General features: G+C 37.2%; 1 protein-coding gene across 1 annotated transcript; it reads right to left on the reverse strand.

Annotated features, from left to right (window-relative positions):
* Positions 1 to 6150: 6150 nt before the first annotated feature.
* LOC131780360 (G-protein coupled receptor GRL101-like) lies at positions 6151 to 12815 on the reverse strand. The gene is made up of 12 exons (XM_066165255.1): positions 12763 to 12815; positions 11611 to 12607; positions 11287 to 11368; positions 10596 to 10658; positions 10379 to 10459; positions 10062 to 10142; positions 9746 to 9826; positions 7816 to 7845; positions 7361 to 7411; positions 6908 to 6964; positions 6722 to 6784; positions 6151 to 6182 (listed from the first exon to the last, which is right to left on the reverse strand). Exons 1-12 carry the CDS (start codon positions 12813 to 12815, stop codon positions 6151 to 6153), a joined length of 1671 nt encoding a protein of 556 aa, XP_066021352.1.
* Positions 12816 to 13043: the final 228 nt, after the last annotated feature.

Here is a 13043-nt window from a genome sequence, read left to right on the forward strand (position 1 = left end):
ACTTTTGGTTTTAGTTTTTCCCATGATTGGTTCAGATAGTGGCTCGAATTATCTGAACCAATCGCAAAGCGAAGTTAAACGAACTAAGTGCAATCCCGGATTCCTTTTCCACACACAATTGAAATTGCTTGAATCTTTTTGCAGGATCATTCCCCAGCTTGTCACTGTGACGGTCTTGTCGAGGTGATTGGACTTCAGGGAGTAATGCACCTAGTGAGTCAGAATCACCACCATCTTTACCCTTCACACCCTAACATCAGCAGGCATATGCACCATTTAACAAATAGAGAAGCCTTTACTGTGCTCTGTTCTGTTATAACGCACGCAGGAAGCGGCTAGAGCACGAAAGAAGTGTAGGGAGAAACACGAGACGTAGTTCCCACTTCTTGAGTGCTCTAGCCGCTTCCTGCGTGCTTTATAACAGAACAGAGCACAGTCAAGGCTTCTCTATTTGTTTTATAATAAAGAATCCATTAAATTCCCCAAGCATTACTTTCAATTTTCAAAACAAACTTTATTTCCAAAGAGAACAACAATGTCGTCAGCATGCTCTATACTCTCATAAAGCACGCTACAATAAGCTAATCAGAATCTTTGTTAGAATGGTAAAACTAATCTGATTGGTTGAACAAGACAAGAGCTGTCAATATGTCAAGCCATCAAAAGCGATCACGTAGAATCTCAAAGCGAAACGAGCTACTCTTACAGTGAATTCGAATGCGAACTGAATGTAATTTCCACGTCCAAAATTAGCATCTTTAGTAACATGATCAATGAAATTCGGCCGAATCGTGGCCCATGAAAACCTGGATGTTATTAACTTGACAATTTGCAAACAAACTGCTTAAAGCTTGTGGCTGATACTTGACAAACTGCTGCGCTGTGTTGTTCTGTGAGTGAACAACGGTCGAATTTACAGCAGCGAGAGGATTTCCTGAGCTGGTGACTGCATTAGGGGAATTGGGCTGCCGTGGTCCACCACTCATTGCACCAGAGAGGATATCTGAACAAGCCCTTAGCTGTTCACTCGATGGGCGAGTGTTGTAACTCTTGAGGCTTGCCTCACTGCGATGACCAGAGATCGCCATTATGTGCCGCGATGGAACTTGCGCGTCGGACCACAGCGTGATTGCAGTCGCTCTGACACTAAGATTTGTGTAGTTTCTTGAAAGAGACGCCAGTTTGGAAATTTCTTTCATCATTCCGTCAAGTTTATTGACCCCCAGTGGTTTGTTTTCATACCAAACGTCATCTTCAGGTTTCACGGCTCGTTTTGGGTACTGAAAGAATGCTTCGCAGTTAGGATTTAACTTCTGGATATAGTTCTTGAGGCAGTTAAGGCCATCAAAAAGTGGATCCTCCGATGTTGAATACATCCTGGCCTCCTTTTCTACACTGGAGATGTCTTCAATCCCTTCTGGATGGTTCTTAGTAGCCTCGTCATGGGTCATTGAAGCGTATTCCCGTCCATTATCGTCAAACAAGAACTGGAAGCTTTGCTTCGTCAATTGTCGTTGACCTTCGTGTCCTCGACGACACCAGTACAAGCTGATGTTAAGCCAGACATTTCGTAGAAGACCCCAAGGACTGTCTCCCCGGATTGTATTCTACGACTTCAACTTTTGAAGGTCTGCTGCTGGGATGGGAGGTTTGTGTTTTGTGTTTTCATTGTTCTCGCGTTTGTTTAACTTTATCATACTCTGCAGGAGTTTGTTTGATGATTGGAATTCGGTCGCTTTGGTGATTGAAATTCCTCTATTAAATGGTGGGTTGTTGAGATATCTTTCGATCGCATTTCGCAATCCAAGGAGGGACTATCTTGAATATAATGTACCACCTCTTGTTCTTGCTTCTGCGTAAAAGTAGCGGAGGTTTTTGTCAAGCTCTTTCTTGCTCATTTCGTGGAGGTTCTTCGAAAGTCTTTTTTCAGTACACCAAGCTATTAAAAGAAAACGGCATCTAACAGCTCTTTTTCTCTTTCGTTTTCTAGGTCGTAGAGGACGTCTAGCTCGAAAAGAAACCCGAGTGATTGGCAGATGGCGTGACAGCTTTAGCTCAGTTCTATGCTCTATACTCTCATAGAGCACGCTCTTTCAACCAATGACAGCGCGCGTTATATCCGAACTTTATTATAAACTATTCTCTCCATCTGCTCCGCGTATTTTTTTCTACTAACTGCCACAATTTTTGTATCCTGCCTTTTCCTTTCTCCTTAAGTATTTGCATAGGAAACGTTTTTATTTAGCAATAAAATGGTGCCTTAGTTCTTAATTGAAATGAATCCTTTACTTATAGGGTCAAATTCAAAGTGGAATCAGGACTGGTATTCGGCTAGCACAGGGAGCCCAGGTATGTATGTCTGGTTGTAATCCAGTAAATAACATACTGAAGCCATAAGTTGATTATCCTCGTACTATTCTCTTGTAATTTCTGTTTTTCACGTTACTATTACAAGCTAATATGCATGAACGCCTTCTATTGATTTACCTTTTCTCCATATGTTTCACTTTATAAAATGATCAGTTCATGTAGATGTGATCCGCGTGAATTAAATTTGTGAGAAAACCTTTTTTTTCGTCGTTAAAGGCATAGCTGGTGATAGGCTCGCGGTAAGAGGAGAGAAGAGTAAAAGAGAGCGAGCAAAAATCGGCGAGGTTCTGGGAAGGTATGACACTTTCCTTCATTCTAATTCGATTTTATTCTCACTTACCCCAAGTTTATGCTCGTCCTCACTGTGTCAGGCTTCCAGAGGCAAGGTTGGCTGTGTAGCACGAGGAAGAGTGTCGAATGGAAGGAAAGATTTTCCGGTTTGCTTCTAGTGGGTTGTACAGACGTTAAGTTAAGTTAAGTTAGTTTCACTCAGGTTTGTGACTCGACCCGGAAATATATATTTGTTACCCCTTTTTTTACATCGGGTGTAACCAAAAACCTCGAAGAGAGTCGCGTCAAGAAGATACATTATGGTTTTAAAAGAAAACAGCTCAGTTTCTGGGAAAAAATCAGACTGAATAATTCATTAAAACGAAAAGTTCAACATTATGAGAGATACAGAAAGCAATTTTGTATCAGTTTACTTGTCACAGGTCATTGTGGCACATAATCCACACTGTGGATGAACCCGAAGCGTGACTTAGAAACCTTGACAGGATAAACTGAGAACGGACTCATGTGTAAGGTCATAAAGATGTTTTATTGAAGTCTTCGTTAACGTTTTACAGTAGATCTGGAACCCTTCTTCGTAACTCAGTGTTACTTCCCTCAAAAAGCCACTCACACATTCAAGTTATTCTTACTGTAGAAGCCATGTTAATGATCACGTTTGAACAAAGTTAAAAAAAATACCACATACTACAATGAACTAGAATTCTCGTTGTGAGTTAAAAAAATCTAGAAATGGACTACAAAATTAGATTTAAAAACAGTACTAAATATCTAAGTTACTGGTATTCTAAGACCTTTTTTCTTTTTGTTGTCCATTTTCAGGTTAATGTTAATAATAATGTAAATTATGTAAAGAGGCAGGCTTCAGCCATGACAGAGGTCACTAATGACTATAATTCTCGCAAATGAGTTATAAAAACTCTAAGACAGGACTTATTTAAATTATTTTCATTCTATAAAAACCTCTAACAAACGAACTCTGACCTTGTTTATTTCCTCTAACAATTCTAAACGTAGTTTGCATGCAAAGTACTCGCAAGCTTGTTGTGGAAGTGAACTATCAGATTGTTGTTGTACCAATTAATATCCTATATCTGACTTGTTACTCGTTACCACAACATCTTTCTAATTTCTTTTTTAAGGAATTTGCATTCATAAAGAACGTAGTGACATAACGAAAATAGACGTCACTCTACCTTTTAGCTATCATTATGCTCTCATACGAGTTATAAAAATTCTAGAAATGAGCTAGTTAGGTCATTCAATATATTGTTAAATCTCTAATGCATGACGTCTTATCCAGTAATTGTTTCTCTTTTTTTGTGTGACATTTTTACCTTTTTTTTCAGCTAGAGATACTAACGAAATTAAACAACTCGACACGTACTCTGAATACTCGCCGGACGAGTTGTAGTAATGTTCGAACTATTCAGATTGTTACTGTACCGCCTAATGTCTACTAACTGCGGAAATCTTAACCGCAAGTCTAAGTTCTTTAATTTAATATACAACCCAAAATTAACGTCACTTTAACTCCTTATGACTTTGATGCTCGCGGATGAGTTCTAAAATGTTAAGAAATGAACTATTTAGATTATCAGCGTACCATCAAATATCTGGTAAGTGGACGTCCTCAACTCGTGCATTTGTCTAAGTTTTTCTTGTCAAATTTTAGATGATTTTTCGTGTTTAAACAAAACCAAGAAATCAGTTATCTAAATAGTTGTTTTGCAGATTAATATCTGATAATTCTTTTTAAAGCTCGTTAGTTTTCTATTTTTATCACATTATTAACCTTCTATGCTCTTTTCTATATTAGGAACTCTACAAGAAAGTTCTTCTGGGACATCAAATCCCCCTCTAAACTATGAGTAAACTCCGAATAAACTTAACATTTTCCATGGAAATGAGCTTAAACATTACTTTTAAAACCAGTGAGGCATTCCTAATCAAAACAGTTACTCAGCTATATTTTATTTAATGATGGAAAGATCAGCATGCAGAATAGAATATCTTATCACATCAGGACTATAGCCATCTTTTCGACTTGTCGTGGGCTTATACCCTGAGAAAGTTCAATTTTTGTTTCAAAATTTGCAAGAGTGATATGATAAAATTTAATGGTACAGGACTCTAGGCTGGCTACACCCCTGATATTGTTGTGCTCCGTTTTGAGCCATCCGACTTAACTGCGGTGTAGCAATCATGGTTTTAGAAATACGCTAAAACTAACAGACTTCAAGTGTCAGGTAGATGTACATGTTACAAAAACAAACAAACAAACCAACCAACCAAAAACGAGAAAAAAAAGCAAAAGAAAGATGGACTACCACTACACGCCTACTCAGATATAGCACTATATGTTCCACTCCAACTATACTTAATTACCATAATATACCATAATTACCATAATTACCATAACTATACTTAATTACTAATTATTGTTAAAATTAAATCTAAAAAAAAGGGATTAAAAAGCAGATTTTTTTTACTAAGATGTTACCATACGACCATACGTATTGATTACTAGAATTATTTTTTCTCTTTTCTTTGAACTTTTTCTAGTGTTTCTCTAGCACTCGCGGTCTCCATACTAATGGCAATGTTTTTGGCTCTTGTAGACTGTCAGACGCAAAAGAAAAAAGCATGCTAATCAATGAATGCAAAAGTTAATTATCGATTAGTTGTTTGTTTGATCTACTGACCCGACAATCAGTCAGTCAAGCATTGAATGTTTACATGTCAATATTGAAGTGTATTGCAGCCATAATATAATCCAGTTAGTAATAACCATGCCCACTGGCCAGCTGGAGAGTCCGGAAAACAGTCAGACAGATAATCCGCCCATCTGTCAGTCAGCCAGTAGTCATAGCTCAGGTAGTCAATTCAATTTGACGGCTTACCGGCCAGTTAGTCAGAAAGTCAAGTGACCAGACTGTCAGTGAGTAAGCTGGTCAGTGCTTTAAGGACAGAAGGCAGATATGAATATACAAGCATATACAGAGAGAGCACTCATCAGTGCGGCGTACTCGCCACCCAGAAGTTTTTTTTTATTATAATTTTTCAAACCATACATCAACAAAAGCAGAGAAAAAAATTGATCAATTTGAAAATGCTTTGGTACCCTTACTGCCAACAATGAAGGGGATAGCTGAAAAAAAATTCGCAAGTGACTTTGAAAAAAGACAAACAGCATATTATAGCAATAAAAAAACAGACGTCCTTCTTCATCTCCAATAACTTCAATCATTACAGTTGCGGTGAAATCTCAAATTTGAAATTGGTTTGAATTAGCCAAGGATTTTAAAAATTTAGCATAGAGTTCACCCTACATCTCAAATATTACACGTATTCTATAAGATTAGAAAGATGCATGTAACAAAAAAAAATTTTTCTTTAGAGGGATTTGTTTTCCACAACCCTTTAGTCCATGGTATTCAGTATTAAAGCAGACGTAATAAGCATTTACCTTGGTTCGAAAACAAAGAACTAAAGTCTGGTATCAAACACCTCTTCTTCCCCTGGATGGAATACGAAAAGAGATTGAAATACAATGCGCTCATTTTCTTTTAAGCGATAGAATAATAATTTTCGCAAACACAGAAAAGAGGGCTGCCACTTATCAAAGCTCATTAAATTTTTGCATGTCTGTGTTGAGGTGTTTTGAAAACTGAGGTACAAAACATCAAAGTAACCATGTCCTTTCAATGAGCTGGGGTAAGAGGCGGCTATGTTTTCTGTATCTGGGAAAATTATTTCTGTATCCATAAAAAACCCAAACAAACAAACTAGTAAAACGGCTTCATAAATTCATAAATGTTTGATTTTTGCATTGTATAAAAAGTTATGGCTCTTCGTTACGAGGAGGTATAATAATGCCCAAGTGGTGTCGTTTTTTTGTTTTTTCTCAATGAAGTCACCTCCCGATATGAACCACGACCTTTCGACTAAGCACTTCAAGTGATCTTCAGCCAATTGAGTAGACTGATTATGCATCACCTTATAAAGCATGTGTGGACCAATTTGAATGTATCTCTTCTGATTTATAAAAAAATGTTACCTTCCTCTGCGACATCCATGTCAGGCTCAGGCGCCTTCACTTCTTCTTCACCTTTTTTAGCTCCTTTAGAAAATGATTTGTTTGATGCGAAAAAAGTTAGTATACAGTCATTAAATTTTGTGTTTGTACTTAGAAGTTAAAATCATTAATGGTTAGTGACCAATCAAAACCCATTATCTCCTTTACCTTTGTTACTGGGCACCGAAATCTCTTCAACCTCCACCTGCTCCTCATATTTACCAGCTGTGTGAAATCAGATTTATTATTAAAAGTTACGTTAGTTACATTTACAACGCAACTAAGTCTTAAGTCTTTGACGACAACAAACTTTCCAATAAGAGTTTTTTAAATTCATCTACCCATTAGGTTTAGTAACTGAGAAAGGGTTTTGTACCTTACCGGAAATAGAGACCGACAAGCTGCTCTCGTAAATTTTTTCATGTGACAGACTTAGAATCGGATTTGATTGGTGATTAAGCGTTAACATGATAACCCCAGTCTTATTGGTGTGACATACAAAACCAAGCAATCAAGTATACCAAGTGCGCCAGCTTGATAGCACCAGCCACCATTCGCTGTTTTTTTCAGAGTTATGAAATTTCCGAAAAAAAATGAAATGAAAATTGAAAAGGTGTTTACCTACCACAGTCTTTGTAGTGGCTGGTCTGATGTCAAAATCCTCCTGATAATCTGTTATAAGGAACAAGTAGAGTAAAATGTTTCATGATACTCATGGTTCATGTGTTATTCTGCAATAAATATCTCTACAAATTTATTTTAGGTACGTCAGAATTTCAGATGTATTCAATTATTTATTGATTTATGAAATAACACCGAGTTACAAAGCTCACATTTAAATCTGAAAGTTAATTTGGGCGCATGAAAATAGTTGCCGAAATAATATCTCTGCCAAATATAGTTGTTAAGACGCATTACCTTTTTTCATCTTGGCGATTCCTATGACCGTTTGTAAAAAGCAATTTGCAGTTGAAGTCACATTGGGCAACTGTGACTTTTGCAGTACTAGTACTTCTCTTAAATCAAGCGGTTGTCTACGCCTTCTTTATATATTTCTTTCATAAATAAATTTTTACCTGAGGAAGATGGATTGGATGGATCAATTGCTGTCAACAGAGCAAAGAATTATCATTAAGTTATTTTTCATACAATATAAGTGAAAACTGGAAACAATGAAAGATCATTTTCAATATATATGTTTATTGTTTTTTTAGAGGGCACGGTAACGAATCTTGCAATCTGATTGGTTCTTTACCCGGTCAGTATTTTCCCATCTCTGCCCACGGGCCACGGTAACGCTTTCGTGAGTCGCCGAGTACATCCCAACTTTCGTTGTCATTTTTCATAAATATACCTCGTTTTCCGGCTGGGCAGTATTTTAAAGCAAACAAGTCGGTCACTACCTCAAGCCGATAAATAATTTATGAATCCTCTCTTTTCTCTCTCTCAAATCACTTTGGTTGACAGAAAAATATTGGTTTCAGAATGAATTTGTATAAACAATAGTGTCATTACGTTGGTTGACAAGCGGCCTAAAAACTGTCTGCAATTAATTTTAATCGTTCACAAAAAGTGCCCAGAAAGTTAAAACGTGAGGTATTTGGTTACAGTTAAACTGAACGATGGAACTTTCATTAATTTAACATCTGAATTTTCTCGAGAAAATTGTTAGTAGAGAAAGAGCGAGCAAAGTTTTAATTTAAGTTTTACAACAAATATACGCTCCCGGTGAGTCTTTCCAATTCCGTTCAATTTGGACATTTGTACCGTAAATTACACAACAGAAACTGAAGGAAATTTTTGAGAAAAGGTCGCATTAAATTCCCTTGTGTCTCGTTGGAGTGTGCCGTTCGAATTTAGTTTTTGTGAAGGAAAGACCAGATTTACACACGCCATTGCAGCAAACAAACGAGCAAACTCTCACAACTTCAAAATAAAAAGATTGAATTTACTCACAATTACTTTCCTCGCCGTTTACTTAATGAACAGAGGTAAATCTTCGTACATGAATGAATCGTCGATGAGAGTGAATAATACTTTCCGTTAGATCATTGACTGATTTTGAAGAAAACATTGTCGTGACAGTCCTTGCCAAACTAGTTCCGTTGTTTTTCAAATGCTCTTATGCTTTTTTTTTTCTTACGCGCTCTCTAATTGACAGGTGTCAGATTGTGACAGATACTTGTAAAAATAATGTTTCAAAGTTTGTTTGGAAGCCTTTTAAATCACCTTTATCGTTACGGAAATGAAAATGTTTCGCTGAGGCATCTCTCTTTAATTTGCATCACCTCTATTTTAACTACCATTTACTAGCTCAAAAATTGTTCAGTTTATGGAAGATCTTATCGTATTTTCAGCCCTGAATCATTCGGGTTCTTTCGGAAAGAATTTCGTCAAGTTTAAAAACAATAAATATGTTATTTACCGGCTAAGGGTCGGTCCGTATGGTGAAAAACTGTGACCTCGGTCTTGAAAATGCTGCCCTCGGCCTACGGCCTCGGGCAGTATTTTCAAGACCTCGGTCACAGTTTTTCACCATACGGACCTCCCAGCCGGCAAATAACATATATATATATATATATATTGTTTATTAACTACAACAGTGTCATATGGGAGACGATGGTATCTTCCGTCCATATTACACTGTACAGGTTACCAATGTAAAGGAATGGGGATCTCATGAGTGGAGGTCTTAAAAAGTGCATATGGCAATTTAACAGCAGAATGTCTGGAGGTAACTTATCAACCAAAAGTAATATAACCTATTTTCGTCACATTATTGTCATATGGGAAACCATTCCTTAATCTATCCTTTCTCAAAATGCACCTAAAGAAATTATCAGAGCAGAAAAGGAATGCTATGGTTTCTATAGGTATTTCAATTTGAGAGGACTAACATTTGCTAGGTTAATTGATTAAACTATACATACCTGCCAAGAGAGTTGGATTGCAAAGTCAATTACAGCTTTATCGTTAGCATCAAAACTCATATATTTATTAACTGACCTGGTTGCGGTGCAGGCAATTCAAGGGCTTCCACTCTTGGGCTTTCGTTGTATTCCAATACCTGCATTTCAATTTGCTCTCCTACGGGAAAGAAAATGAAAAAAAGGAATTAACATCTATCTTTTCTTAAAATGCATCTACACAAATTATCAGAGCAGAAAAAGAATGCTATGGTTTCTATAGGTATTTCAATTTGAGAGGACTAATATTTGCTAGCCTAATTGATTAAACTATAGATACCTACCAAGAGTTTTGGATTGCAAAGTCAATTACAGCTTTATCGTTAGCATCAAAACTCTTATATTTATTAACTGACCTGGTTGCGGTGCAGGCAATTCAGGGGCTTCCACTTCTGGAGTTTCGTTGTATTCCAATACCTGCATTTCAATTTGCTCTCCTGCGGGAAAGAAAATGATAAACAGGAATTAAGTATCTATCCTTTCTTAAAATGCACCTACAGAAATTATCAGAGCAGAAAAGGAATGCTATGGTTTCTATAGGTATTTCAATTTGAGAGAACTAATATTTGCTAGGTTAATTGATTAAACTATACATTCCTGCCAAGAGTTTTGGATTGCAAAGTCAATTACAGCTTTATCGTTCGCATCAAAACTCTTATATTTCTTAACTGACCTGGTTGCGGTGCAGGCAATTCAGGGGCTTCCACTTCTGGGATTTCGTTGTATTCCAATACCTGCATTTCAATTTGCTCTCCTACGGGAAAGAACATGAAAAAAGGAATCAAGTATAGAAGAGAGAAAGGAAAGAAAAATATCATACAGAGAACCCTACAAAGGCGTGGAGAAGATATTTCGTATGTGACTACACTAAGAAGCACTCTATTTTTTACCCTCTTCGACGTTAGCACGCTCATCTCCATTTCCAATCTGTCCCTGCTGATCATTATCTGCTTCTTTTAGATAAAAAAGTAACACCAGTAAAAAATTAATGACCATTGTCAGGTTTATATATATAAAAAAAAAGCATTCTACAATTCAGAATCTCAACGTCATGATTTAGGACAGAAGTATAGCAATTCATACTTTGAGAATTGTTCGCAGAATGAGTTTTGGCTAGCACGTTATCTTAAAAATTTGTCGCAAATGGCATCCATTTGTCTCAATGTTCCCTTACACATAGTTTAGAGAGACTAACCCTCAAAAATCGAACTGAAAGCATGATTTCAATCATTAAAATTGATGATTTAATACATTGATCCCCTCTCTATTTAGAATCACTCCTGTTTCCTCTTTTACGTCTGCTACCACTTTACATATTATTAGTTGTACCTTTGTGGTTTCAATAATTTGCTCATTTTCTTATTCGAAAAAATTGAAAAATATGTGTGTTTTCCACAATTTCATACCAGTTTTACTCTCTTCCCCCCCCTTGAAAGCCTTGGGAGTAAAAATTACATAAGTTACTTAAAGAAAACTGGGTTGCTCATCCTCAATTCGATAAAAGTTAAAGTTTGTTCATTTCAAGGTTTGGAATATAGTTATTGTTAAAATGGTTTTTTTCAATGGAGCTTAAAACCGTACCTTCTTGATTTTGTACTCTGCTGAAAATAGATCGAAAACTGGACCACAGCTTCATCAGTTTTGCTTTCAACACAGGCTGAACCTAGACATTCAAAATATATTGAATAGCTTACGTATAAAAGACTTTCAAGTAACGTATTTAGAAGTCACGCTGGTCTCTATGGTTAAAGTCGACGGTGGAGATGCTAAAAGATCTGTCCGATCATTTACTTTTCATGCTTGTTTTGTATGTCAATCGTTACAATTACAAAATTACAAAATTAAACCAAATTTGAACGTAACGGTAGGTGCTATTCCAAAGAAACAAAAAAAAAAACATGTTACCTGCGGAGCAGAAAGCGTATACAGCAATGGGTTGATAGCTGAATTGATCGGCAGAGCAAACACTGCAATCCACAGTGCCAGATCACCAGGTGGATCAAATGTTTTCTCGACGTGGGACCGGATGCCGATAGTAATGATTGGCATCCAACACAAGAAATCGGTCAGAATAATGAAGAAGACTCTCTTGGCAAGTGCTCTTTCTCTTTTAGCTTGTGCACTTTGTGCTCTTGCTCGTATTTCACGAACAGTTCCATGTGCACCAAGCCGTCTGCTTGACGACCATGATTTCCACAAGATGGCAACATAAGCAACCATGATGAAGATGAATAGGGAAAAATTCAAAACGATAAAGATGGAAGTGGAGTATTCCCAGCCTTCTTGTAATTCAGGGGAAAGCTGCAGGGGCAGGCACACTACATTATTGCCATAATACCTCTCACTGAAATAGTGCATTCCGGACAAGGGAAGGAATGCCATAACGCCTCCCACCAGCCAGATAACCACGCACATTATACAGGTCTGCCTTGGGGTAATTTTTGCAAAGGTGTAAGGAAACACGATGTTCTTGAGTCTGTCCAATGCGATCAGAGAAATCATCATCACTGACACTTCACTTGAAAAGACAGACATGGCACCATTGAAATGGCAAAACCAACCGGTGCGCCACTCATAGTCATGCAGGTAGTATTCCCCTGACCATTGCAGGTCTTTTATGCCAATAATGATAAGGTATATCCCCATGATGCCGTCAGATACACCCAGATTCACCAACATGATAGACTGGACCACATTGTTATCAGGGTAGAAATACTGCCACCCAACTACGAATAAAGACCCTAGCAACGAGAGAAGACCGACAATCCAAAGAGTTCTCCTGGGAGCATGGTGGCGGAACATGGAGTGGCAGCTTGCGAAATTGTCATTGAAGGAGTATTCGCAATCAGCATCCTGCCTGAAAAGATCGAGATGGCAGCACATCAGGTTGGTGTCCAAAGTTCTGGAATTCAAAAAAAGAAGAAAAAAAAAGAAGAAATAACACTATTATCATCGTTGAAATCCCTTAATAATCATTAATTGATTAATAACATAGACTAATATTAAAATAATTGTTTGAAGGGATGAGTGAAGGAAAGGATCGTCATGGAATCTTACACTCTGATGATGTGCGTCAAATGCTTGAAAAAGCCTTTGGGGAGCTCGGCCATCAGGTTGTAATGCATGAACCTGTGATTTAAAATAATCATAATGTGAATTTTAAGTCGGTTTATATCATAAATAACCTAAAAAATTGAATTTCAATAATAAGATTCATTAAGTTAATGTTAATGTTCGAATTGACTGTCCAAAAAGACAAAATCAGGAACCTAGCTGAGAATCTTCAGTACGGACCCTAGCTTGATGTTTTCTCAAAGATTCTTTCAAAAGTAGCCATT

This window comes from Pocillopora verrucosa, chromosome 4 (assembly GCF_036669915.1).
Source record: "Pocillopora verrucosa isolate sample1 chromosome 4, ASM3666991v2, whole genome shotgun sequence".
NCBI lineage: Eukaryota > Metazoa > Cnidaria > Anthozoa > Scleractinia > Pocilloporidae > Pocillopora > Pocillopora verrucosa.

Coding starts and splice junctions, on each gene's coding strand:
- LOC131780360 (XM_066165255.1), bottom strand. CDS start 12,815: ATGGCCGAGCTCCCCAAAGGCTTTTTCAAGCATTTGACGCACATCATC. Junction 9,827..10,061: donor ATTGCCTGCACCGCAACCAG/GTCAGTTAATAA, acceptor TCTTTCCCGTAG/GAGAGCAAATTGAAATGCAG. Junction 6,785..6,907: donor TTCGGTGCCCAGTAACAAAG/GTAAAGGAGATA, acceptor CATTTTCTAAAG/GAGCTAAAAAAGGTGAAGAA.